Below are 24,317 nucleotides of genomic sequence, written 5' to 3'. Positions count from 1 at the left end.
CGCCCCCGGCGTCCCTACGTGCCGGCCCACCTTACTGCGCGTGCGCGGCGGTTGCCGTGGAAACCAGGCAAGCGTCGGGCCGCCAACGATTCGGGCGCGAGCGGTCGGCTGAGGAGGAAAGCGGGGCCTCCCTGTTGGGGCCGGGCGCAGTAGCGACCCCACGGAACGGGGCTTTCGGGGCTTCCGGAATAAGCATGCACCCCGAGACCTCGGAGCCCGTGGTGGACGGGCCGGCGGAGCAGGGCTGCGCGCAGGAGCCGGGCGTGGAGGAGTCGGCGGGCGACCACGGGGACGCAGACCTGGGGGGCCGCAAGGAAGGTGCCGACTGCCGCCCCAGGGAGCCGAGGGGGGGGCGAGGGGCTGCCCCCAGCACCACACCTGACCTTCCCAGGCAGCGGGAACAACAGTAATAATAACAGGAGCGGCACACGCTTTTTAAAGGATGCGTGCCCAGCGTTCACCTCGTTTGAGCCTTACACCCCGCCCTCTGCGGTAGGCGCTCCTCCCCCAGTTCATAGAGATGAGGAAACGGACTTAAAGAGGTTTTGAAACTGGCTCCAAATGGATCACCCTCATTCGGTCAATGACAGAACAGACTGATGCTGCATAGTCCGACTCCGGAGCGCTAGCCCTTGCCCAACACCCCCTTCCCCCATCGCCCACCTGTTCCATGTTTTCAACGTATCTCTTTGTTGCTACCACCGTGTAAGACCGAAGGCTCTCCCCTTCTAGACCGCAGGCTGTGTTGGGGCAGGATTTCCTGATCGAATTCAATGTCCAGCCCAGTGCCTGGTCCGTGGTAGAGAGTGAGCGAGGAGCTGGTGATGCTGGGGTCAGTGGGTGACTGCCTCCACAGAGTTTCCCAGAATGGGTTTAGAAGACAGCCTTCACCCTCTGCTCCCATTTCGCCGCTCCATTTCCTAAGGGAAACCTTTTAACGACGAGACAAACTACTTGATTTGTATTTCATTTTTTGGACGCAGTCAACAAACGTGTCTTGAGCACTGACCTGTCCAGGCAAGCCCTGTAGGAAAGAGCTGTAGGGAAGCCTTGTAGCCGTCTGGAAAGAGATAGGCTTTGGAGCTGCTCACGCTGGGTATGGGTTGCGGCTCTGCAACTAACTAGCTTTATGGCTGCCAGCCCAGGGTTTAAACCTCTCTTTGGGGGCAGTCTCCTCATCTTTAAGCAGGGATAATCATAATTAGGTTGCTGGGTTACTGTGGGCCATTAATCAACGCTAGCTCTTGTCATTCATGCAACCAATCAATCATTACGTATATGGAGCACCTCCTCTTTATTCCACAAGCACTTATCTGGTGCCTCTCTTGGCTGGGCATTGTGTGCAGTGGGAAATAGAAGAGTCTAAGACACAGCCGTTTAGTGTGGTTCGAGAGACCACAGGAACACAGAGTGCAGTCGCCAGTGGCTCTTAAAGGTTAAGTGCATTTGAACTGGCCAATTTTGATTGACCGCTAAAAAAAAAAAATTAAGTGCCTTTAAATGTGCTCATTCTCTTCTTACCAACGATATTTTCACCGTTTTTGTTTCTTTTCCTGTGGTTTTTCTTTCGAGAACTTTTACAAAAGAAGAGAGAACATCGTAACAAGTGCCCAGGCACCGTCACTAAGAATTGAAAACGATCAATACTTTATCATTTCTGCTTGAAGTCTTTTTTCAACTTAAGAAATAAGGCATGTCAGATAAAGTTGACGTTCCTTTTGGCCTCCTGCCCTCAGTTCATTCTCTGCTCCCCTTCTGCAGAATTTTGTATGAATTCAATCACCTCTGTCTCTGTAATATATCCTTAAACAGTGCAGAGCATTGGTTTGTATGTTTTAAACTTGTATGAATGTTATCCGGGGCTTATTACTAAACTTGCTTTTTCATTTCATACACGTTTCTGAGAATTATCCGTATTTTTTTAAATTTTTTTTCAATGTTTTTTATTTATTTTTGGGACAGAGAGAGACAGTGCATGAACGGGGGAGGGGCAGAGAGAGAGGGAGACACAGAATCGGAAGCAGGCTCCAGGCTCTGAGCCATCAGCCCAGAGCCCGATGCGGGGCTCGAACTCACGGACCGCGAGATCGTGACCTGGCTGAAGTCGGACGCTTAACCGACTGCGCCACCCAGGCGCCCCATCCGTATTTTTTTTAATGTGTGTCTATTTTTGAGAGAGAGAGAGAGAGAGGGAGACACAGAATCCGAAGCAGGCTCCAGGTTCCGAGCTGTCAGCACAGACCCCCACCCAGGGCTAGAACCCACAAACCGCAAGATCATGACCTGAGCCGAAGTCGGATGCGTAACCGACTGAGTCACCCAGGCGCCCCAAGAATTGTCCATATTGACTGATGTAGCTCCAGTGGCTTCTTTTTCAAGGCAGACTAGTGATCCATTGTTTTATATAACCAGTCGCTATGGATGGATGTTTGCACTGTTGACACTCTTTGTCTGTGAAAAGTAACGCAGAAATGAATATCTTTGCACACGTGTCCTTGCACACCTGTACAAGAGCTTTCATAGAGGACGTGCCCGGAGGCAAACTTCCCGCGGTCCTTATCGATGCTTTACAAACTGTCACCCACGTTCCATACTAAACACAGATACTAATCAAGCTGAAATTGGGCAAATTTTTTTTCTACCCTCCTTGACCTCTATGGACCCAGTCTCTCTCTTTTTTTTTTATAGCAATTGATGATCCTAAGGAAACACGTGTGGGTCCTTCTGACCTACGCTACCCAAGCGAGCAGAAACAGAGTGGCAATAGCGGGGCAGACGGTCACTTAGGACACCAGACAGATGACAAGGGAGACCACGGTCCCAGGTATGTGGGCATGCTGCTGCCAGTGCCAGTGCACATTTACTGAGGAAGGAAGATCGTGTGACCGCCCCTTTGTATCCATAGGGAAACTGAGGCTCGGGGAGGTTAAAGAGCTGGCCCCGGTGTCTGAGAATTGGTAGGGGAGTCAGGACGGCGCTGCCTCTGTGGCACAACTAACCACAATGTATTATTAAACTTTAATGCCAGACCTGGAGAGAGAAATACTGGCCGTTCTTGATGACGCCGTCGAAAGTATTTTTATTAGAACCTACACGGCAATTTTCAAGATTGCTGAAAGTGATGATACGGGACGAGGCCCGGAAAAAGGCGTACTGACAAAGAACTTAAAAGAGTTACCAGGCCAAAAAAAAAAAAAAAATTAGTTATCAGGCATGTAGGATATTTTGGAATTTGGGGAAGAAGTTCTGGACTGTATTGCAAGTTGAAATTTCAAATTGCTGACAAATTGCAACGAATTTCCTTTTCATGTTCTCATGCAACAGAATGACTAAACGTTTTATACAGAAACTCTGCAAGCAACACCAACTTTACATTACCCCAGCATTGAACGACACGCTGTATTTACACTTTAAAGGTAAGGACCTGGGGGCACCTGGGGGGCTCCGTCGGTTAAGTGCCTGACTTGGGCTCAGGTCATGATCTCACGGTTCATGGTTTTGAGCCCCTCACCGGGCTCTGGGCTCACAGCTCAGGGTCTGGAACCTGCTTTGAATTGTATGTCTCCCTCTCTCTCTGCCCCTCCCCTGCTTGCTCTCTGTCTCTCTCTCAAAAATAAACAAACATTAAAAAAAAAGTTTTAAGGTAAGGACCTGGCCCAGAAGTGTTGCATCAGGCCGAAGTTATCAAAAGTGTCTTGCTGGGATCCTCTGGAGTTCTCAAAGTATATCAAGGTAGAAATTTCAGAGTTGAGTGGAGATTTACAGAAAAGCAGTATTTCTCCGAAAAGTCTTCCCTGACTGGAGTTTATAAAGGGGGCCACTGCCTGTACCGATACCAGGGAAGCGTGTTGCAACCTTTGATTTATATTTTCTAAAGGACTTTACGTTTTTCAGACCAGCAGTCTGGTGGTGAACACTGGGCTTGGGCGGGATATGTGTTGAAAGATGAGGGTTCTTGGCGGCCCCAGGCCCGAGCAGTAGGAACAGGGTGTCCCGGAGGGCTCAGGTTGGGTGTGCCGAATCACACATAAACCTCAGCTGGGGTCCGTGGACAGGGCGATTCCCAGCGGTGATGACGAGGAGGGACATCTTCCACTTCCTCTGAACTCAGGGTGGCCAACCTGCTTCATCGGTCCTCCGTGTGTTCCTTATTCAAGTCAGTAAACCTGGACTTAGAGTCTCTGTGCTCAGTGCTGGAGACACAGAGACACATATGGCCGAGGTGCCTTTGGTGTCCTGCGGGACTGGGTGGCCCCCGGGAGGTGCGCTGTGCCAGGAAGGCTCCCAAGGGCTCTTAAAGAAACGCAGGGGCTCCTAGCTGGTCTCCTCACCTCCACGTTGCCCCCTCCAAAATTCTGCACCCAACATAGGAATCGCAGGGAATGGGATGATGTCGCAGGGCAGATCCCGAGGGGACCGATCTTTAAGAGATTGGAAGAAGAGGACCCAACAGGTTGGACTTAGTGGAGAGAGTCAGAAGGTACAAGAGCTAGGAGGGAGGAGTCCCTGGATTCTCTGCTGCTGCCATGGACCAAATTGTCCCCAAACCTAGCGATGAAAACAAATTCAATGTCTGGTACCGTTTCTGAGGACCGGGAATCTAGGAACAGCTTTGCTGGGTCGTTCCGGCTAATCAGCGATACTGCAATTTTTTAATCAAAACTTCTCCAGGGGGGCGCCTGGGTGGCTCAGCCGGTTGAGCATCCGACTTCGGCTCAGGTCACGATCTTAACGGTTCGTGAGTTCAAGCCCCGCGTCGGGCTCTGTGCTGACAGCTCGGAGCCTGGAGGCTGCTTCGGATTCTGTGTCTCCCCCTCTCTCTGCCCCTCCCTCGCTTGCACTCAGTCTCTCTCTATCTCTCTTAAAATAAGTAAACATTAAAAAAATTTTTTTTTAACTTTTTTGGGCAAAAAAATAACCTTTCAAAGGCTTTGCGTAAGAGCAGAGGAACGATGAACTACAAATTGATAATGAGTTACTAAAGTAAAGAAAATGTTTTCTAACCTTAAATTTGGCTCATAAAACTGAGACATGGAACAAAACCCACAGTTAGCACTCACTTTCAGGCTTAGCTGGGTCCCCACGCTCATGGTACGGCTTCCCTTGGCTGTCTTCCCCTGCTTGGCCCTGCTTCTGGCTCATTTCGGGAAGACCCCCCATCACCTCCACTCACTCCCGGCCATGAAGGGAAGGTGGTTGCTACAGGGCTTGGCCCCACCTTACCCGGACTGGCCGTCCCAGCGAAAAGACCACCTCTCTCCAGTGGAGCCAGCAAAACCTCCCAGCTATCAAAGTTGGCCTCGCTTGGCTAAGTGTGACTGGCCCCCAGTGAACTGCTAAGACTCTGGCCCCCCAGGAAGCCATGGGGCAGCCCCAGGAGAGGAATACCCCTCAAGGAAGGTGGCCGTGGTGTTCCCAGCGGAAGGAGGTGTGGATGCTTGGCAGGGAGGCATACACAAGTGTGACCCCGAGCTCCTCTGACGCCCCCTTCCTTCTCACCAGGTTTCGATCGCATCGAGAACCTGGAAGAGTACACGGGGCTGCGTTGCCTCTGGCTGGAGTGCAACGGGATACAGAGAATCGAGAATCTGGAGGCCCAAACCGAATTGCGATGTCTCTTCCTGCAAGTGAACTTGCTTCATAAAATCGAGAACTTAGAGCCTCTGCAGAAGCTGGATGCCCTCAACCTGAGCAACAATTTCATCAAGACCATTGAAAACCTCTGTAAGATGCCCCCACGCCCGCCCCCAGGGGCCTTTCTCTGTGCCACTGCGCCCACCCCTTTCCCCTGGGGGAGGTTCTGAAGGATTTGCATACCTCCGTTGCTTACTTCTGCCCGCCTCACCTTCCAGCCTGCCTGCCGGTCCTGAACACGCTCCAGATGGCCCACAATCACTTAGAGACCGTGGAAGACATTCAGCATCTAAAGGAGTGTTTGAAACTTTGCGTCCTCGACCTTTCCCACAATAAGCTGAGTGATCCCGAAATCCTGAGCGTCCTGGAGAGCATGCCTGACTTGGTAAAACGTGCACACGCTCAAAACTTGCGTTCTGTAGATACCGAATCTCTCTTCCCTCCTTTCCTCCGGGCTCTTCCTTCTCCCAAGTCTGTCCTCTTGGTGTTTGGAGCTGGTGTAGCTTGAATGCCCAGCCTCCGGGCCATTTCACGCGCAAACGTTTCAGCGTGGGCCGCTGGCAGATGAGGACTTCCTTTCTTGACTGCTCACAGTTACCCCCCACTGGCCCCCCTCACTCCTCCGCCAGAGAAGCCGGCCCCCCCTTTCAGGACTTTGCCACATTCCGGATTTGGTTGATTGCACCCCCGTGGTGTCGTTTAGCATGTTCTGCTGGACCCGTGTTTCTTGTGAAATGCTGATGGGGCCAGAGGCGCGGTCCAGTGCAGCTCCAGGCTGCGGCACGTCGCGGGGCCTGTCATGTCTGGTTGTCTCTCTTGCGTGGAACTTGAAGACAGCCTGGTGCCCCCCCCCCTCCGTGTCGTCAGCCTGCTGCAGCCAGTGGAGGCCCCCCACCCCCACCCCCCGGCTGCGTAGCAGCCACTGGCGAACGCGGACACCGCCTCGATGAGCCATTCCTTCAGGAGCCATGCGGTGGCCATCGTCCAGACCCCATGTGCCTGCCACATTAGCTGGCGTACTTCTGCAACCGGGAACCCCCTCATGTCGTGGCTCCCCCATGCGTAGTTCGCACAGAAAAGGCCGGGATGAAGGTCTGGTTCGTTCTTTTTATTCATCGATTTTTGGTAGAGGGGGTCAAGAACCCAGCGACCACTAATGGTGACAATGAGCGGCTTTTCTTTCCTGGTGTCATCATAAACTCGGGTTTATGTCTACAGTGTCTGATACGATTTAACCCTTGCTGTCACGTGTACCGAGGAAAGGAAAGTATGACAAGGAAATTTACAAGGAGAGCATTACAAGGGGCACCCAAAACCCCTGAGTTCACTGTTCACCGCTTAGGGCGTGGCTGTGTAAAGGCAAACCTGGGTCGCTTTAAAGAATGGTAAGCAAATCACAGTTCAGGAACAATCTGAGCAGCTGGTCAAGAAGGGCTGGTTTAGAACTGCCGGCACACGGCGATAATATGAAGCTGTCATATAATACTTGTTTTTTCTCGTTGCTTAACTGCCGTAACAAAGTACCACAGACTGGGCGGCTTAAGTGACAGAAATGCATTTTCTCATGATTCTGGGGGGTAGAAGGTCCAGGATCAAGGTGTCGTTGGGGCTGGTTTCTCCTGAGGCCTCTCTCCGTGGCCTGTAGACAGACGGCTCACTGCGTCGTCACAAGGCCCTTCCCTCCGTGTGTGTCCGAATCCCCTGTTATCCCCGAATCCCCGACACCTGTCAGACGGGACAAGGGCCCACCCCGATGACCTCATGTAATCTGAATCGCCTCTTTAAAGGCCCTATCTCCAAATTCGGCCACATTCTGAGGATGCTGGGGTTAGAAATTGAACGCGTGAATTTGGGGGGAGGGGGGACACAGCTCAGTCCGTGACAAAAGCAGTCTGCTTTACGTGACGTTGTGATCGCTTTCAAATCCTCCGCACGCAATGCAGCCCCTTAGTGCCTGCCCCGGGGTGGATTGCCCCCCCCCCCCCCAGCCCTGCAGCGCTGGCCCCTGAAGGCACCATGAGAATGGAGAAGGCGGTATGAGAATGATGTTTGGGGGATGCTACGTTAACTAGCGTATGGTGAATTTATTTGCACCAATAACACAAACCACTTTAGATCAGAAAACTCACGCCTTCAGGCAAACTAGTCTTAAATGGCGCTCCCGGGGGCGCCTGGGTGGCTCAGTCGGTTGAGCGTCCGACTTCAGCTCAGGTCACGATCTCGCGGTCCGTGAGTTCGAGCCCCGCGTCGGGCTCTGAACTGATGGCTCAGAGCCTGGAACCTGCTTTGGGTTCTGTGTCTCCCTCGCTCTCTGCCCCTCCCCCGTTCATGCTCTGTCTCTCTCTGTCTCAAAAATAAATAAACGTTAAAAAAAAAAATTTTTTAATGGCGCTCCCGGATACCACCTTGGCCGCTCACTTCTCTGAGTTTCGCAGGCCGGGAAGGAGGAGACGGTGTGTAAAGACGGGGGGAGGCCACGCTGCTCCAACGACATCCAGCACTTTCCATCCTTTCCCTAAGTCAGTGCTTCCTGTCCGCCTGGCTGCGGTGTATATGCTTTCTTAAAATGGGTGCTGGCTGGGGAAGAGGGAAAACGATCAATTAGACCGAGGTTAATGTCAGCAAAAGGGCGTGGCTGAGCAAAACGAGGCCCTCGCTGACGCGGAGAGGCCCCCGGATGTGCTTTCCGAGGCTGTTCTGGCAGGACGGTGAGATTCCAGATCTGGAGTTCAAGCGCAAGAAAGCGCTGCTCTATAATCATCAGCTCTGGGGACAGAAAAGTGAGGAGAGCCCCTCCGGCTTCCCTGATAAAGTCGTGAGGAGATGGCGTGGGCACACGCGTTGTGTTTTGTTCTCTCAGAGCACCGCACGCGTGAAATATTTCAGTCACACCCCTGTTTTTGTAACTGCTTTGGTTCATGCTTACAGCGTGTACTGAATTTGATGGGAAACCCCGTTATCAAGCACATCGCTAACTATCGAAGGACGGTCACCGTACGACTAAAACATCTAACCTATCTGGATGACAGACCAGTTTTCCCAAAGGACAGGTAAGGAGGGGGGGAGCCTTTGGCTCACATTTTAATACAAAACTGTTGTGCACGCTTAACAGTAAACTCGTACAAATTTCTGACTTGGGAGCATTTCCGCACATCGTTACACATTCTTAGGAAACAAGTTTGATGGCTGCGTAACTGTTTATAATAAGCAATTCCCTGTTTTCGAGCACTTATTCATAGATTGGCTTTTTCGTAGTCCCCTGATGAGTATCCTTGCATGTAAGTCTCTGACCTCGCTCCTGCTGACTTCCATAAGGTGGAATTCTGGGAGTGGTGTTATTGGATTAAGGACTGTGGTTTGAGCCTTTTCAAAGGCGCTTGTGAGTATTTTCTAATTGTTTTTTAGCGAGTGTGTAAAGTTCATAACTTCAGCAGACATAGCCGCGTGAAAGAAATCTTTGCCGGGTTAACCGGAGAGCGAAGACTGTATCTCATTTTATTTGGGGGTAACTGATGGGGTCGGGCGTCAGGCAGGGGCATCGTCTCCGCCCATCGCTTTCTCCCGCGCTCCTTTTGGAGGCCCTTTCCTTCCTGGTTGCTAAGAGCTCTTCCTTATATTAAGAATATTGAACCCAGGACTCCCGTATGTGTTGTCACTACCTTCATCTGTGTTTTTAATTTAAGTCCCTTTTGATTCTCAGAGTAAGCCCCCAGTAGTACAGGCTGCCGATAATATGTTCTTGAACTCGCAAACTTAAATCCAACCAACAAATATTTCCAATAGAAGTGAGAGCCTCCTCTCCAACCAGGCGAGAAAACAAAACCGCCTGCTTCTGGGCAGTCTGAGTTCTGTCCACTCGGAGGGGCTCGCTAACGTCCCCGGCCTCACATTCCTCACCTGGAAGGTGGGGACAATGTGACCGCAGCATCCTTGTTCCACGTGGGGTTTGAGCAGAGCTGGGCTCAGAGGAGAGAGCGGGAGCCCCACCCGGGGCGGGGCTGACCCCGCAGGGAAGGGTGAACAGGGGTGGGAGCCGGACCCCTGGCGGTGAGACCCCACGCTCTGGCTCAGGGCCCCAAGTCCCCTGGGTCTTAGTTCTAACCGCGCCCACCCCTGGCTGATGGAGCGAGCCGCCGGCTGTTCTCTGTGCCCCGGAAGCATTTCACTGGTGTTGCAGGTGTCTACTCACGCGTCACCTCGTTAAGCCCTCCTGACCCCACCCCTCATCTCGAAAGCACCTTTTCCACCTGGGGTCTCTTTAACCGGATTTCTTTTCTGTGGACACATCAGCCTCTGGCATACTTGTTTCCTTCTTTAGGGTCTGTCTTTCCCCATAAAAGGGCAGTTCTAACAGAGCGAGTATCGTCACCTCTTGGGCCACCTGCTGCCGTATCCCCAGCCCCTAGAACAATTCACCCATTCAAGGTGTACAAGTCAGTGCTTTCTAGTGTATTCAGGGTTGTGCGCCCACCCCCACCCCCATTCCAGAATATTTTTGTCGCCCCAGGAAAGTAACCCTTACTCATTAGCTGATATCCCTCATTCTCTATCTCTGTGGGTTCTTTCTTTTCTGGATGTTTCATATAAATGGCATCACACCACGTGTGGTCTTTCGTGATCGGCTGAGCAAAATCGTTTCAAGGCTCGTCCACACAGCAGTATGTATCAGTAATCCGTTCCAAAACAACGTCACAAAATAATATTCCATTTGGAAATGCCCCATTGTATTTATCCATCCATCGATGGACTTTTGGGTTGTTTCCACTTTGGGGCTATCGTGAAGGGTGCTGCTACCAATGTTCGTGTGTGGGTGTTTTTGTGGATGTCTCTTTTTATCTCAGTTGAGGGGATACTTAGGAGCATCACCCTGGCTTGTACGGGAAGAGTATGTTTATTTTTTTTTTAATTTTTTTTAACATTTATTCGTTTTTGAGAGACAGAGACAGAGCGCAAGCAGGGGAGGGGCAGACAGAGAGAGAGAGAGAGAGAGAGAGAGAGAGAGGGAGACACAGAATCCGAAGCAGGCTCCAGGCTCCGAGCCGTCAGCACAGAGCCCGACGTGGGGCTCAAACCCACGAACTGTGAGATCATGACCTGAGCTGAAGTCAGATGCTTAACGGACTGAGCCCCCCCCAGGCATCCCTGGGAAGATTACGTTTAGCCTTGAGGTTGCCTGGCTCCCTTCCAGAGCAGCAGCACCGCAATGAGCGACTCCCTGCTTGGTGTCCTCGCCAGCATCTGGTGTCAGTGTTTGGGAGTTTCAGTCCTTCCAGTCGGTGAGATGTGGAATCTCATCGATGTAATTTGCAATTCCCTAATGTCATAGGATGTTGAGCTTTTTTGCCATCTGCCTATCTTCTTCGGTGACGTGTCTAGGTCATTTGCCTGTTTTATTTTTGTGTGTGTGTTTTTTTTATTTTTTTTTAATGTTTTTATTTATTTTTGAGACAGAGACAGAGCATGAGCAGGGGAGGGGAAGACAGAGAGGGAGACACAGAATCCGAAGCAGGCTCCAGGCTCTGAGCTGTTAGCACAGAGCCCGACGCGGGGCTCGAACTCACAGACCGTGAGATCATGACCTGAGCCGAAGTCGGATGCTCAACCGACTGAGCCACCCAGGCGCCCCGTGTGGTTTTATTTTTTGAGTTGTCATAGTTGTTTGTTCGAGACAGAAGCCACCTCCCAGTTATCTTTCTTTTAAATATTTTCTCCCCATCTGTGGCTTCTGATTTCATTAACAAAACACCTTTTTCTATTTTTAAATTATGTTGTCTTTGTGTCGAGTTGTAGAAGTTCTTTATGTATTCTATTTACACATCCTTCAGCAGGCCTATGATTTGCAAATGCTTTCCCACATTCTGTGGGTTGTCTTTTTACTTCGTTTATGGTATTCTTTGTGTTACAAACATTTCTAATATTGACGGAGTCCGAGTTCTCTGTTTTTCTTTTGTTGCTGCTGCTTTTGGCATCACATCGGGAGGGTTTTGCAAACCATCAAAGGCATAGGTGTGCACGTGTTATCTGGAATCCTTGTGGCCACATGTCCCATGTGCCTTCAGTTTGATTTGAGGGAAATGAGCAAGTTTGGTCGGACAGTGTATGTTTTGAATTGACTTTTAACCTGCGAAAATTCAAACCTTCCCAGTTTCTGGTGTTTTTGTTTGTCCTCATCGACAGAGCTTGTGCCGAGGCCTGGGCCAGGGGCGGGCTCGCAGCTGAGAAAGAAGAGAGAGAGCAGTGGGAGAGCAGAGAGCGGAAGAAGATCACGGACAGCATCGAAGCCCTAGCGATGATTAAGCGGCGGGCAGAGGAGAGAAAACTTCAGAAAGCCAGCCAGGAGGAAGGTACACTCAGGGCTCTGTTTAGACTAGAAATCTGGGCTGGCAAACTTGGTCTTTCAACTCTGGGATTTTTTTTTAATGTTTATTTATTAAGAGAGAGAGAGAGATCTGGGCTGGCAAACCTGGTCTTTTAACTCTGGGTTTTTTTTTTTTTTATGTTTATTTATTGAGAGAGGGAGAGAGAGAGATCTGGGCTGGTGAACTTGGTCTTTCAACTCTGGGTTTTTTTTTTTTAATGTTTATTTATTGAGAGAGAGAGAGATCTGGGCTGGCGAACTTGGTCTTTCAACTCTGGGATTTTTTTATGTTTATTTATTGAGAAAGAGAGAGAGAGAGAGAGAGAGAGAGAGAGAGAGATCTGGGCTGGCAAACTTGGTCTTTTAACTCTGGGGGTTTTTTTAATGTTTTTTTTTTTTCTTTTTTTTTCAACGTTTATTTATTTTGGGGACAGAGAGAGACAGAGCATGAATGGGGGAGGGGCAGAGAGAGGGAGACACAGAATCGGAAACAGGCTCCAGGCTCTGAGCCATCAGCCCAGAGCCCGACGCGGGGCTCGAACTCACAGACCGCGAGATCGTGACCTGGCTGAAGTCGGACGCTTAACCGACTGCGCCACCCAGGCGCCCCTAATGTTTATTTATTGACAGAGGGAGAGAGAGAGATCTGGGCTGGCGAACTTGGTCTTTCAACTCTGGGTTGTTTTTTTTTTTTTAATGTTTATTGAGAGAGAGAGAGATCTGGGCTGGTGAACTTGGTCTTTCAAGTCTGTGATTTTTTTTTAATGTTTATTTATTGAGAGAGAGAGTGTGTGTGAGAAGGGTGAGGGGCAGAGAGAGGGAGAGAGAGAATCCCAAGCAGGCTCCATGCTGTCAGTGCAGAGCCCATTGTAGGGCTTGAACTCATCAACTGTGAGATGGTGACGTGAGCCGAAATCAAGAGCCAAATGCTTAATCGACTGAGCCCCCCAGGCGCCCCCGGGATTGATTTATTTTTGACCATTCATTCACACCTCTCTGGTCCATGTGCATGTGGCCTCACCCACCTGCCCCCAGGTCTTCCCGGCGGTGAAAGCACAGTTGTGTTAAAATAGCCTAGTTTTCCAAAATAAATGATGCATTGGTTTTCTATGACTGCCATAACAAATAACCATAAATGTAGGGGCTTAAAACCACACCCTTATGATCACAGTTTTGTACGTCAGAAGTCTGACACGGTCTCATGGGACTAAAATCAAGATGTGGGTGGGGCTGCGCACTTTCTGGAGGCTCCCAGGGAGAATCAGTTCTTCCGTCTTTTCCGGCTTCTAGAGGTGCCCACGTCCCTTGGCCTGTGGCCCCTCCTCCATCTTCCTCTGCGAGACCTTCAACTCTCTCTCCAGCTCTGACTCCCCTGGCCCCCCTCTCTTAGGGATCCATGTGGTGATATCGAGCCCACCTGGATCATCTAGGATCATCGCCCCATTATCCTTGATCTCCTCGGCAGAGTCCCTTTTACCACACGAGGTTACATGCTCACACGTTCTAGGATTAGGATGTGGACACCTTTGTGGGGCCATTACTCCGTCTACCACAAATGAACACCGAATTCATATCAAAGCAACATGGAGTTGTATGGATTTCACGCACCCCACGTGTAGGGCCGCTGACAGCAGTAACATCAGCCAGCATCTGTACGCCGGGCTTAGTCAGTGCCTTTATCCCGTACCTCAGTCAGACAGATACTAAGGTTGTCTATTACTACTCTGTTGCCCCTTGAAATCCACCATTTCACTGCACACAGATCGTCCTCTGCCCATCTGTGGGGAGGGGGCGTCAATAGGTGTCTGCACACCAACGCCAGGCACGGGCACGCGTGCTTACACGGTGCGCACGCGGACATGGTCACAGATCCCAGCAGGGACAGAGCGCGGTCCCGCCCCTCCGCGCAGCCTGCAGCGGCCCTGGCGAGGTGAAGAGGGGTGCCGGGCACCTCTGTTTAGACTTAAGTTGTAAATTAGGAAACCCTACAAGGTTAGCTAGGTTGGGTGACATCCTGGCAAAAGGGCCTTGAAGACCAGCCTGGACGTGGCAGGGGACAGAAGGTGGTGGGCTAGGCAGCAGACAGCTGTCATGGAAGCGATGCTAGGGTCATGAGCTTGGTGGCTCCGGGGGGGAGGGGGCATGGCAAAAGGTCCAGGCAGGGAGGTGCAGCCCTGGGCGGGAGAGAGGCCTTCTGTGCAAATCACCATGGAAAAACATGGAGGCCCTTGACCGTTTTTGTTTTTGTTTTTAATGGAGATGAAATTCACATAACGGTTTAAAATGAATCATTTTGAGGTGGAATTTAGCACAATCACAGCGTTGTGCAACCCACATCTGCGTCTAGTTTCAAAACATCGTCGGGGCGCCTGGGTGGCGCAGTCGGTTAAGTGTCCGACTTCAGCCAGGTCACGATCTCGCGGTCTGTGAGTTCGAGCCCCGCATCAGGGCTGATGGCTCAGAGCCTGGAGCCTGTTTCCGATTCTGTGTCTCCCTCTCTCTCTGCCCCTCCCCCGTTCATGCTCTGTCTCTCTCTGTCCCAAAAAATATAAATAAACGTTGAAAAAAAAAAAAAAAAAAACATCGTCATCACTCCGGAATCAAAGCCCGTACCCGTGAGCCGGGACTCCCCTCTCCGTCCTCCCCCAGCCCCCGACAACCGCCCATGTTTCTGGATGCTTCATATATGTGGAACTCTCTGCAAGATGCGACCTTTTGCCTCTGGCTTCTGTCACCGGGCATGATGTTTTCGCGGTTCCTCCCGGTGGGAGGGAGCGCAATCCGTACCGTATTCCTTTTCATGTCCCACCTTGACAACACAGTTCTGGGAGCCGGGAATGAAGCACGTTTTCTCTGTGGCACAGATCGTGTTCCCTCTGGTTCGCTCGGACCAGAGCTGACAGTCTGGGTGCCTGTATGAAACTTGTTCAGCCCTCGAAAGCTACTCGAAAGCTACTACTCCTGGCCTGTCAGGACCAGAGCAGGCCTGGGAAAGGTTCTTGGCCCCAAAGACCCTGTGGCCTATTCTAGGATCTCAGAATCTGTCTCCTCGCCTTGACCTCTCTCACCCGATTTTGAGACTCCCCGGTTGGGTGTAAATGACCCCCTTGCTGCCTCCCTAACGTACTGGCCCGAATACGGGACTCAGAGTCGCCTGCCCACACCTGATGCCCCCGCCAGGATTTGGTCCTGGGTCTGTGCTGGCCCAAGCCCGACACTAGCCTGCAGGATCCTAGGGACGGTCATCAAGGCACCTTAATAAATAAAAACCCCCTTCCTCATCCTGTACCCAGCAGAGGGGCTGGAGTCCCCACGGGGGGTTTTAAATGACATTTGCTGTGTTTCACCCAGTTACAACCACACGTGGAAAACAGAAGAGGGGGCCCGTGGGTGGCTCGGTCGGTTGAGCATCTGCCTCTTGGTCTCGGCCCAGGTCACGATCTCACAGTTGGTGGGATGGAAGCCCGGGTCAAGCTCTGTCTGGCAGCGCGGAGCCTGCTTGGGATGCTCTCTCCCTCTCTGCCCCTCCCCAACTTGCATACATACTCTCTCTCTCTCTCTCAAAATAAATAAGCTTGAAAAAAAAGAAAACAGAAAAGCAGCGCTAATAACAAGTGAGGGAAGAACCACCCAGTATTTCATAGAAGGACCTCGTGGCTCTTCCCCATGCATGGAACCCGTATGTGCTCCTATAGAACAACGGCACGATTCTATTGCTTTCTGCCTCTTGTGGGAAATTAGCATAATATATGTTCCACGAGGTAGGCATCCTCCTATGGTATTTTGTCCTTTTCCAAGCTTTTTATTTGGGTAGTTCTCAAATTTTCAGGAAAGCTTACAGAATAGGGAAACAAACAGCTGTGTCCGTTTAGACTGGATGGTGTTCGACGTTCACACACGCACACGCACACGCACACGCAGAGAGAGTCCTGTTGTGCTGAGCCATCTGGACGTAGAGCACCCCACAGTCCGGAAAGCCAAACGCTCCCGCGCGCATCTCCTCGGAGCCTCCTGAGCTGTTTTCTTCAAGGCCGTGTGCCGTTCCACTAGACGGTGCGCCGAGTGGCACCATTGCCGTGTCCCCGACAGTCCCCTGAGCTCACGCCCCGTTCACAGTTCGCTCCGTGTCCCCGAGAGACGTCTAGACCATCTCGTCCCCCCAGGAGGACTCCTGTTCACCCGCGGACTTCTCTTGCTCAGGGAAGGAGCCGGTGCCAGACGAGAAGGACAACGTGGATGCCACCGAGGAAGGGAAGGAAGAGCCTGGTGAGGAGGGAGGGCGGCGGCAGAAAATGGAGCTGTTTGTCAGGGAAAGCTTCAAGGCCAAGGATGAGCTATTCCCGGAAAAGTCGGGTCTCGTGGGGGAGCTGCCCGTGGACGTCACCGGAGCCACTGAAGGCCAGGGGCCAGGGGGGGCACCCCTGGAGGAGACCCTGAAGCCGGCCACCCCCGGAGCTGCCTGCGGAGGTAAGGAGCGGAGAGCCACACGCGTGAGCCCTCGGGGACTCATGCGTTCCTGGGGACCATGGCCTCTGAGCCACGCGCCTGTGGGGCCCGGGCTACTTTACTTTCCACCTCCTCCGATTCTGTGTCTCTAGGATGAAGTATACGTGTCTCATTTTCTAGAGCAGTGCTGCCCATGGGAACATAATGGGGCCATAACTGCATTTTCTGGTAAACAAGGTCAAAAGACATGGGGAAAACACGAAAGGTGTATTTTACTGAATCTGTTATATCTTTTTTTTTTTAATTTTTTTTTTAACGTTTATTTATTTTTGCGACAGAGAGAGACAGAGCATGAACGGGGAAGGGTCAGAGAGAGAGGGAGACACAGAATCTGAAGCAGGCTCCAGGCTCTGAGCAGTCAGCACAGAGCCCGACGCGGGGCTCGAACTCACATACCGCGAGATCGTGACCTGAGCCGAAGTCGGACGCTTAACCGACTGAGCCACCCAGGCGCCCCTGAGTCTGTTATATCTAAAAGATAATCATTTGGGGCACCTGGGTGGCTCAGTCGGTTAGGCGTCCAATGTCGACTCGTCATGATCGCACTGTTCACGAGTTCGAGCCCTGCGTCCAGCTCTGTGCTGACAGCTCAGAGCCTGGAGCCTGGTTCGGATTCTGTGTCTCCCTCTCTCTCTGCCCCTACCCTGCTTTGTGCATGCTCTCTCTCCCTCTTAAATTTTTAAATTTGAAATTCTTAGATTTCCCTCTCTTAAAATTTTTTTTAAAAATTTAAAAATTAAAAAAAATAATCACGCAGATCTGGGCACAGCAGGCCGCCTGGCAGGTTCCGGCCGCGTTCCTTGGGTCCTGCTTAACTAGCAGATAAACCCGGGACTCACCCGTGACGCTGCCTATGGCTGTGGCATTGGTGAAGGGAGCCAGACCTGGAAAATGCCCCGTCTATAGGGCCTTGAGAGACGGGAACATTTTGTTCCCCTGAGCAGCCTTGGGGGTCTGGTCGGGGAGTTGAACTGGTCTGACCAGAACACAGGGATCCCAGAAGGAAGGTCCCCAGGGTCTGGGAGAGACCGAGGAGTAACCCTGTCCCCAGACCATCGAGGATACAGCCAGAGGGGCAGGGCCACACCCCCGAGTGCCAGGCAGGGGTGAATCCTTTTCCGGCTAAAGGATTTGAACAGAGCAGACCAGCCTCGACGACTCACCCAGCTGAGGCCCACCCTGCTCCCCGCCCCCCGATACCGCCCCACCATCCACGGGGATTTAGAGCCACGTCCTCGTCTTCGGTAACGTCGGAAAAACCCGTCTCGCAGCCTCGCCTTTGACACGCCGTTCCTGCTGCGCCTGAGACCCAAGAATTTCCCAGGGATGAGTTACATCTGAAGGGCCTCGGTCAGGGAAAGAAAACGTTCTCTGGTGCTCAGCTCGCCCCTCTTCAGACGCCGGTCACCACTCTTCAGACTTTGCCACGAGGCTGGAATGCTTCTCCAAGAAGCAGGACTTGTTCCAAATAACTTCTTCCTTGGGAAACACCCGGGCTGCTTTGTATGCCCACGACCTGGCTTTGCCGGACAGCGGCTGTCAACCCCAGGGCCTGGTCATCTTTGTTCCCTCGAAGAGAAGGTCTACCAGAAGGGTTTTTCCCCAGGATTCCCACAGGTGGACATATGACAGGGCTTGTTATTTAAAAGGCACAACACAGGCGTGACCACACGGGGAAGCTGGCCCTCCGGGCCGCTGAGGGCCACGGCCTTTGCTTCCTGTGCCCCCTGTGCATCCTGAGAGGGGAGCTGGGCTGGCAGAGCGCGGAGATCCTCCTCCCACTTTGAGTCAAACGACTCCGCCCCGGGAAAGGCAAATCTAAACAGAAAAACCTTATGCTTAGAAAACTGCTTTTCCGTTCACCTTTCCTACGTTAGACAGTCTTGCCTCATAACTGAAGGACGGAGGGAACCAAGAGACAACCACGTGGCCAGCCCTGCTGAATTTCCCGTGCAGATTCTGAGGTCCGGGCATGGTCGCCTGAGTCACTGCCCCAGCCCCACCGGAAGTCTGCATCTCGGGGCAGAGGGAGCCGCTAGGAGAGCGGAGGGCACAGCACCCACCGTCACCGCCACCGTGGAAATGCGGCACCTTCCGCCTCGAATTACACTCTCCCTGGAGGAGTCCGCTGCGTCCCGGCGGTCACGAAAACGGTCTGAGAATGACCCGTGTTTCCCTGAGACACACCGCGTGCAGGCAAAGCGGTGCTGTTTCTGCAGACACCCTGCGATCAAAGCCACGTCCGACCCTTCCGTCAGCAAACCCCAAAACCTCTCTGAGCCTGTCTCAGCCGCTGTGAAATGAAAACGGTCTGTCTGCCACGGTGCGGAAGCGATGCGCCCAATAATTGTTCGTCTCTTCCCGGCCCCGCCTTTTCCCGGAACAATGCCCAAGCAGATCGTTCCTTAGGAAACAAAAGGACCCTGGCCCTGCCTTGACTACGAGCTTCTGGTGGCTGGGAAGCTGGAGACCACAGTGCCATGAACAGGACAAGGGGTGTGGGAGGAAGGGCCGGCCGGGTGGGGAGGCAGACCATGGCAGTAATTACAAGTACGGAGGAGCTTGCGGCTCTCCTCCGAGGAGCCACAGGGATGGCCACAGGGAGACCGTGACTGCCGGGCCTAGTGAGTGAAGGCCCAGAGGGCCAGCCCGGTGCCATCCACAGAGGCCGCCACAGAAACCCTCTGCCCGCCTCCTCGTCTCATGCTAAATTGGTGTCCAATGTGGCTCTGAGCCAAACTGGACCTAAGTGTGACAAGAAAAGCTGAGCTGCTGATGTCTACTTCCTGCAGCCATGAGACTCAAGAGCAAGCAGGGGACGGGACCACGGATCGGGCCTGGGAGCCACAGATCGGGCCTGGGGGCCACGGATAGGGCCTGGGGGCCACGGATAGGGCCTGGAGGCCACGGATAGGGCCTGGGGGCCACGGATAGGGCCTGGGGGACCACGGATAGGGCCTGGAGGCCACAGATAGGGCCTGGAGGACCACAGATAGGGCCTGGGGAACATGGATAGGGTTTAGGGGACCACAGATAGGGCCTGGGGGACCTGGGAGAGTATGAACCTCGAGGAGGAAGAGGAACCCATCCCCACTCCACGGTCCCCGGCAACCCCACGTTATTAGCGGGCACCCCTGACACTCGTGCCCTGACCGGGGACAGGCGGTCCCAGTGGGTGGTGGGCTCAGCCCCTCCTGGGCAGGGCCGGGACCCTGGACTCTCGAGCTTGCCTCCCCGCGTCTCCCCAGTCGGCCTTTATCTCCTTGATAAATCTCTGGCCCCAAAAGGGCCTCCTCCCAGGCGCCTGAGTATTCCGCGCCGCTCACCGGCTGGTACGGTTATCTTGCCGGAGTCGCTGCCGAGTTCCAGCAAGAGGGCGGCTTTTTCCTCTCCCCTCTGCTTTAGACAGAGCCCTGTCCTCATCTGGGGGTTCTCGCGGCTTCCATCCCAGGGGCTGGCCTCCCCCTCTTCTTGGGCTTGTCAGTCCGACCACCACGTGTGCAACTAGCCCCAAGGTTACTAACTCTGTGCTTGTTCTTAGACGCGCCCCCCCAGACTGCGGCCACCGAGGGTGCGTTAGGCACGGGACTTGATGGAGAGGAAGACTTGGGAACCACCAAATCGGAGGCAAAGGAGAAGCTCTTCATCGATGTACGTAAAGAGCTGCATCTGGAGAGAAGTGTCCTCTTGACCGTTGCTATTAGATCACATCCAAACCTTCAAAACCCTCACGCCCCAAAGCGCGCTCTGCGGCCAACAGGCCTGACATTCCCAAGCTGGCTAGGATTCACTCCGGACCTCGTGACCAGACCCGCCTTCTAACACGACCTCCCCGGGGTTTCGCACACGGGCACGGTCGAGATTGAGCCGGGCTGGCCCAGAGGTTTCCCCGGGAGGTACACTGCAAAGCAATCCCGTCCCGCTAGCCTCATGCAGAATTGTGGAGAACGTGACATTTATCACGGGAGCCTCTACTCCTCCGAGGACGGCTGTCCAGCCAGCGGCGAATGCCATCGTCCTGGCCCGTGGCCGCTCCGGCTTCCTGACCGAGGGCCCGTCTGGCCTTGGGAACACCCCTTCTCCCAGACGTTCCGTTTGGGGACCGGTCGTAAATGCTCTGGCCCGCAGGAACGGGAAGCGTGGGATTTCACACATTTTGTCACAATCCCTAGGAAGTGTGTTTGGGGGTGGGGGGGGGCAAGGGGTGGGGAGGCATCTCTCACCCCTTTATTTCCATGCCCACCAGACAGCCTCTCTGGGCACGAGTGGGCCCCTTTAGCTTAAACCCATGCGCACAGCTACGCCTGCCCCTGCCTCCTTCCTGGCAAACCTCACAACTGCACACGACTCAGTAAGAGTTAAACGGCGCGGTCAACGTCCAGAGCGGGTCTCTAGTTTTCTGAGCCTATTGATGCTGAGGAACGAAACAGGATTAATTGGAGAACCAGCTGTATACGGGAAGATGGCTAATACTTCTGGTTCTTACTCTGCCTGGCACTGGTCTCAAAGGCGTGTGTATTGACCGGTTGAACCTTCCAAAACTCTGCGAGGTGGTCGGTGCCATTATCATCCCCACCGTACAGAGGAAGGGAGTGAGAAACCGGTACACTCGTGGTGCACTGGGTTCGGGCCCCGTCACTTTCCCCAGACGAAGGGGCCGCGTCTCTAAAGCCACAGAGAAGCGGGGCAAGAGGTAGCCATTCCCGCAGACCTCGGTCACTGTCATTGCTGCGGTCTGGGTTCCCGACGCGTGTGTGAGAGCGTGCACGGTGGCCCGTCGGGTCCTTCCTCATTTCTCCCGCGCACGGTGCTGACGCACGACCTGGGCCCACGGGCCATGCGCACGCCCCTGCCGTGCCTGCGTGCGCATCGCCTGGTGACGGGGACTCTCTGCTCTTCTAGGACCTGCCCGACTTGGAGGACGAGGACACCGGCGAGCCTCTGGACGGCCAGGACGAGGTCATCACCCCCGCCTTCCCGCACGGACCTCGTGTCACGTCACCCCAGTCTTGTCACTTAGGGGGCACGGCCCCTTGGCACGAGTCAGGCGCTCCTGTGCCACGGCACCGCGCCCTCGGCCGTCCCTCACCAAAGGAAGGGCGGCTGCCACCGTCGCCCGCTTCTGTGAGGTCCTCCCGAGGGGACGTTGTGTCACGACGTCCAGTACCTGCTTCTCGTACATAATTACCTGACCACACATCTCTGTCCTTCTCGGGTACCGTATGCTCGCTTTCGGGACGTCCGTCCTATAGTGACACTCTGACGGGGAAGGCGAGCGTCCAGGGCAGGATGGGTTCCCCCAGGTGGACCGGAGCCTCCTCCCTCCGGCATCACCGGGGCCCGAGAGAGAGGAAAGCGTGAGACACCGTCTCCGTCCAGGAGCTCATCACGGAGGAAGGAAACACACACGAGACCACAGTCCCCGTGGGGGCCTCGTCCCCAGGGGGCCGCATCGGGTGGAGCGTATGGCAGCCCGAGGCCGAGGCTCAGAGCGGAGCCCACCTGGAGCCCCGGGAGGGCTGGCGTGGCAGGCACAGGGCGGGCGAGGCGAGCGTGGCCGCACAGCGACAGAAGGTGCAGAGGACCGCGGCCCTGCCGGGGAGCTCGGCTCCGCCCCGGGGGCTCCGGACGGCTGGCCGAGGGCATCCGTCCTGACGCCCGACTGCCCGAGGGCACGGTGCTGGGCTCCCGCACGCCTTTCTTGTGCGTGACGACAGTATTTTATGACCAGTGAGAGGGCAGAATCAGCGCCAGGCATTTGACCGTGACCATCGTGAAAGCAGAAACGTTCACGCGCCTTTTCTCTCTCAACAGGTGTGCGCTCCAAAGGTTACAGCCATCTCGAGCTCGAGTGACGACAGTGACCCTGAGCTGGACTACTCCTCACTCCCAGAGCTGGAAAACATCCCAGATACCCTTTCAAACATATTCGCAATCCCCAAGGACACCTCGAGGAAGGCTGAGACGCCCTTTACAGGCATACTGAAAGCGGCAACAGCAAAGAGGGTCTTGGAAACCCCAAGTCTCAGGGACACTAAGTCCCCACGCCCACTGATTCAAGAGCTCCACGACGAGGGACCTTCAGGCCAACCACCGACGCCCCCAACCTGCGGAAGGGACACCGCACCGCCCCCTTCCAGTGAGGACGGGGACAGCGGCCTACTCTCAGCCTCTCCCCCAGGTAACGCCACCCTACGAGGCTCGGATGGTGGGGACACGACCCGCTTACCCCAGACCCAGGGAGGGCGGCCGGCAGGCTGGAGAGGGCCGATCACAACAGACCACGGAGACCACTGTAGATCGTGTCCGAGTGTGGCTCTGACGTTGCTACTCGCTGGCCTGGGCGGACGGCCGCAGAGCCGACACGCTCCTGGGCGGGCAAGCGGGCGCCTCCGGGGCTGCTTAAGGCCACACAGGTCTCCGGGGGCCTGGGGAGCCTGTGTCATTCCCCACCCCCCACCCGATCCTCGGCCTCTCCAGACCCAGGCTTCCGAGGGAGGGCGGGATCTGGGGACACGAGAGCTGGGAGCTTGGGACAAAATGAGGGTGACCCCTGGCCGGAGAGTGGCGTCCTCTGCGTGGACGAGTGGCGTAGTGCCGGCAGGGAAGGGAGGTTCGGCAGGCAGGGGGCGGCCGGCTGGGCGGGGCACGTGAAGTCACAGACCAACACATCAGCCTGGCCTGGCGCCGGGGGCCCACACACGTGGCCAGGGAAACGCACGTTTGGGGAAGCGGGTAACAGGCAAACGGGGTGGGTGTAAGTAGTTCAGGAACTGTCACCGGGTCTCTGTCGAGCCCAGACGATTCCTGCTCTCACCCAACACTAGCTGGTAGTGTTCCTTTTTTCCTTAAGTTCATTCATTTATTTCGAGACAAAAAGAGAGACAGAGAGAGCACGCGCGCACACACGCACAAGAGCAGGGGAGGGGCAGAGAGAGGGAGAGAGAACCCCAAGCAGGCTCCACACTGTCAGTGCAGAGCCTGGTTTGGGACCTGAACTCACAAAACATGAGATCACGACCTAAGCCAAAACCAGGAGCCGGTTGCTTAACCGACTGAGGGCTCCAGGCGCCCCTGCCAGGCTCCCTTCCCGACACGAGCTCACGTGGTTGCCTCAAGGCCCACGCGCAGGAAGACGTGGGGGTTGACCACGTCTCCAGAGAACACAGTTACCCTCTCTCCCGACTAGGAAACACCGCCGAGAAGAACGGGCCACGGTTGGAGACGGAGCTCGCAGAGCCCGAGGCGGGAGGCCGCGAGGACACTGAATTTGGCTCGGACTGAACCCCAAGGTGACCCTTGACTGACGCCCCTAGACTGACGGGGACAGTGAACCCGTGACCAGGGCCCCCCGTGGGCGCAGCCCCCCTCGGCCGGGCTCCCCTTGCTTCCAAAGAGCTGCCCGCCCTTGCTGAGGGCGCCGGGTGCCCGGCTCCCCCCATGCTGGCACCCCCCCCCCAAGTGTGGACGGCGCTGCAGTCCCACTCAAAAGCACAACGTGTCGCCCCCCTCCACCCCCCCATCCTCCACGGTGTGAACTCTGTAACCACGCACGTCTCCCACGAGCATTACAGACACGCCAGGACCCACCGAGTCAGGGTGTTATTTAATCTGCGCGAGTCGTGTGCGCCTTTCCCTCAGGTGCCCCGAGAAAAGGACCAGTCTTCTCCTCACGTGTGATAAGAAATCTGGGTGAAGTCCTGGTGTCCTGTGATGTTCTGGGGGCCCCTTTTCCCCCCAGGACAGCAGGATTTTTCACTGAGCCACATGCCTCGGAGGACGTCAATTCACGCATTACATGTCAAAAGCCACGCAAAGG

At 54.4% G+C, this 24,317-nt stretch overlaps 1 protein-coding gene across 3 annotated transcripts; it reads left to right on the top strand.

Annotated features, from left to right (window-relative positions):
- Positions 1 to 63: 63 nt before the first annotated feature.
- Positions 64 to 24,083, top strand: DNAAF1 (dynein axonemal assembly factor 1). 3 transcript variants are annotated; one of them, XM_047835695.1, is made up of 12 exons: positions 64 to 318; positions 2,689 to 2,824; positions 3,325 to 3,416; positions 5,503 to 5,724; positions 5,853 to 6,019; positions 8,563 to 8,684; positions 11,812 to 11,978; positions 16,193 to 16,258; positions 20,040 to 20,149; positions 21,401 to 21,457; positions 22,313 to 22,679; positions 23,688 to 24,083. In XM_047835695.1, the coding sequence occupies exons 1-12, from the start codon at positions 195 to 197 to the stop codon at positions 23,780 to 23,782; spliced, it is 1,725 nt and encodes a 574-aa protein (XP_047691651.1). In that variant the 5' UTR covers positions 64 to 194; the 3' UTR covers positions 23,783 to 24,083. The 3 variants fall into 3 exon arrangements, with proteins under 3 accessions (XP_047691651.1, XP_047691650.1, XP_047691652.1); XM_047835694.1 differs by having other exon boundaries at positions 16,193 to 16,459; XM_047835696.1 differs by lacking the exon at positions 16,193 to 16,258.
- Positions 24,084 to 24,317: the final 234 nt, after the last annotated feature.

Source organism: Prionailurus viverrinus, chromosome E2 (genome assembly GCF_022837055.1).
Source record: "Prionailurus viverrinus isolate Anna chromosome E2, UM_Priviv_1.0, whole genome shotgun sequence".
NCBI classification, from domain to species: Eukaryota; Metazoa; Chordata; class Mammalia; order Carnivora; family Felidae; genus Prionailurus; species Prionailurus viverrinus.
Note: the sequence above shows the minus strand (reverse complement) of the source record. Positions and strands in the feature narration are given on the sequence as shown.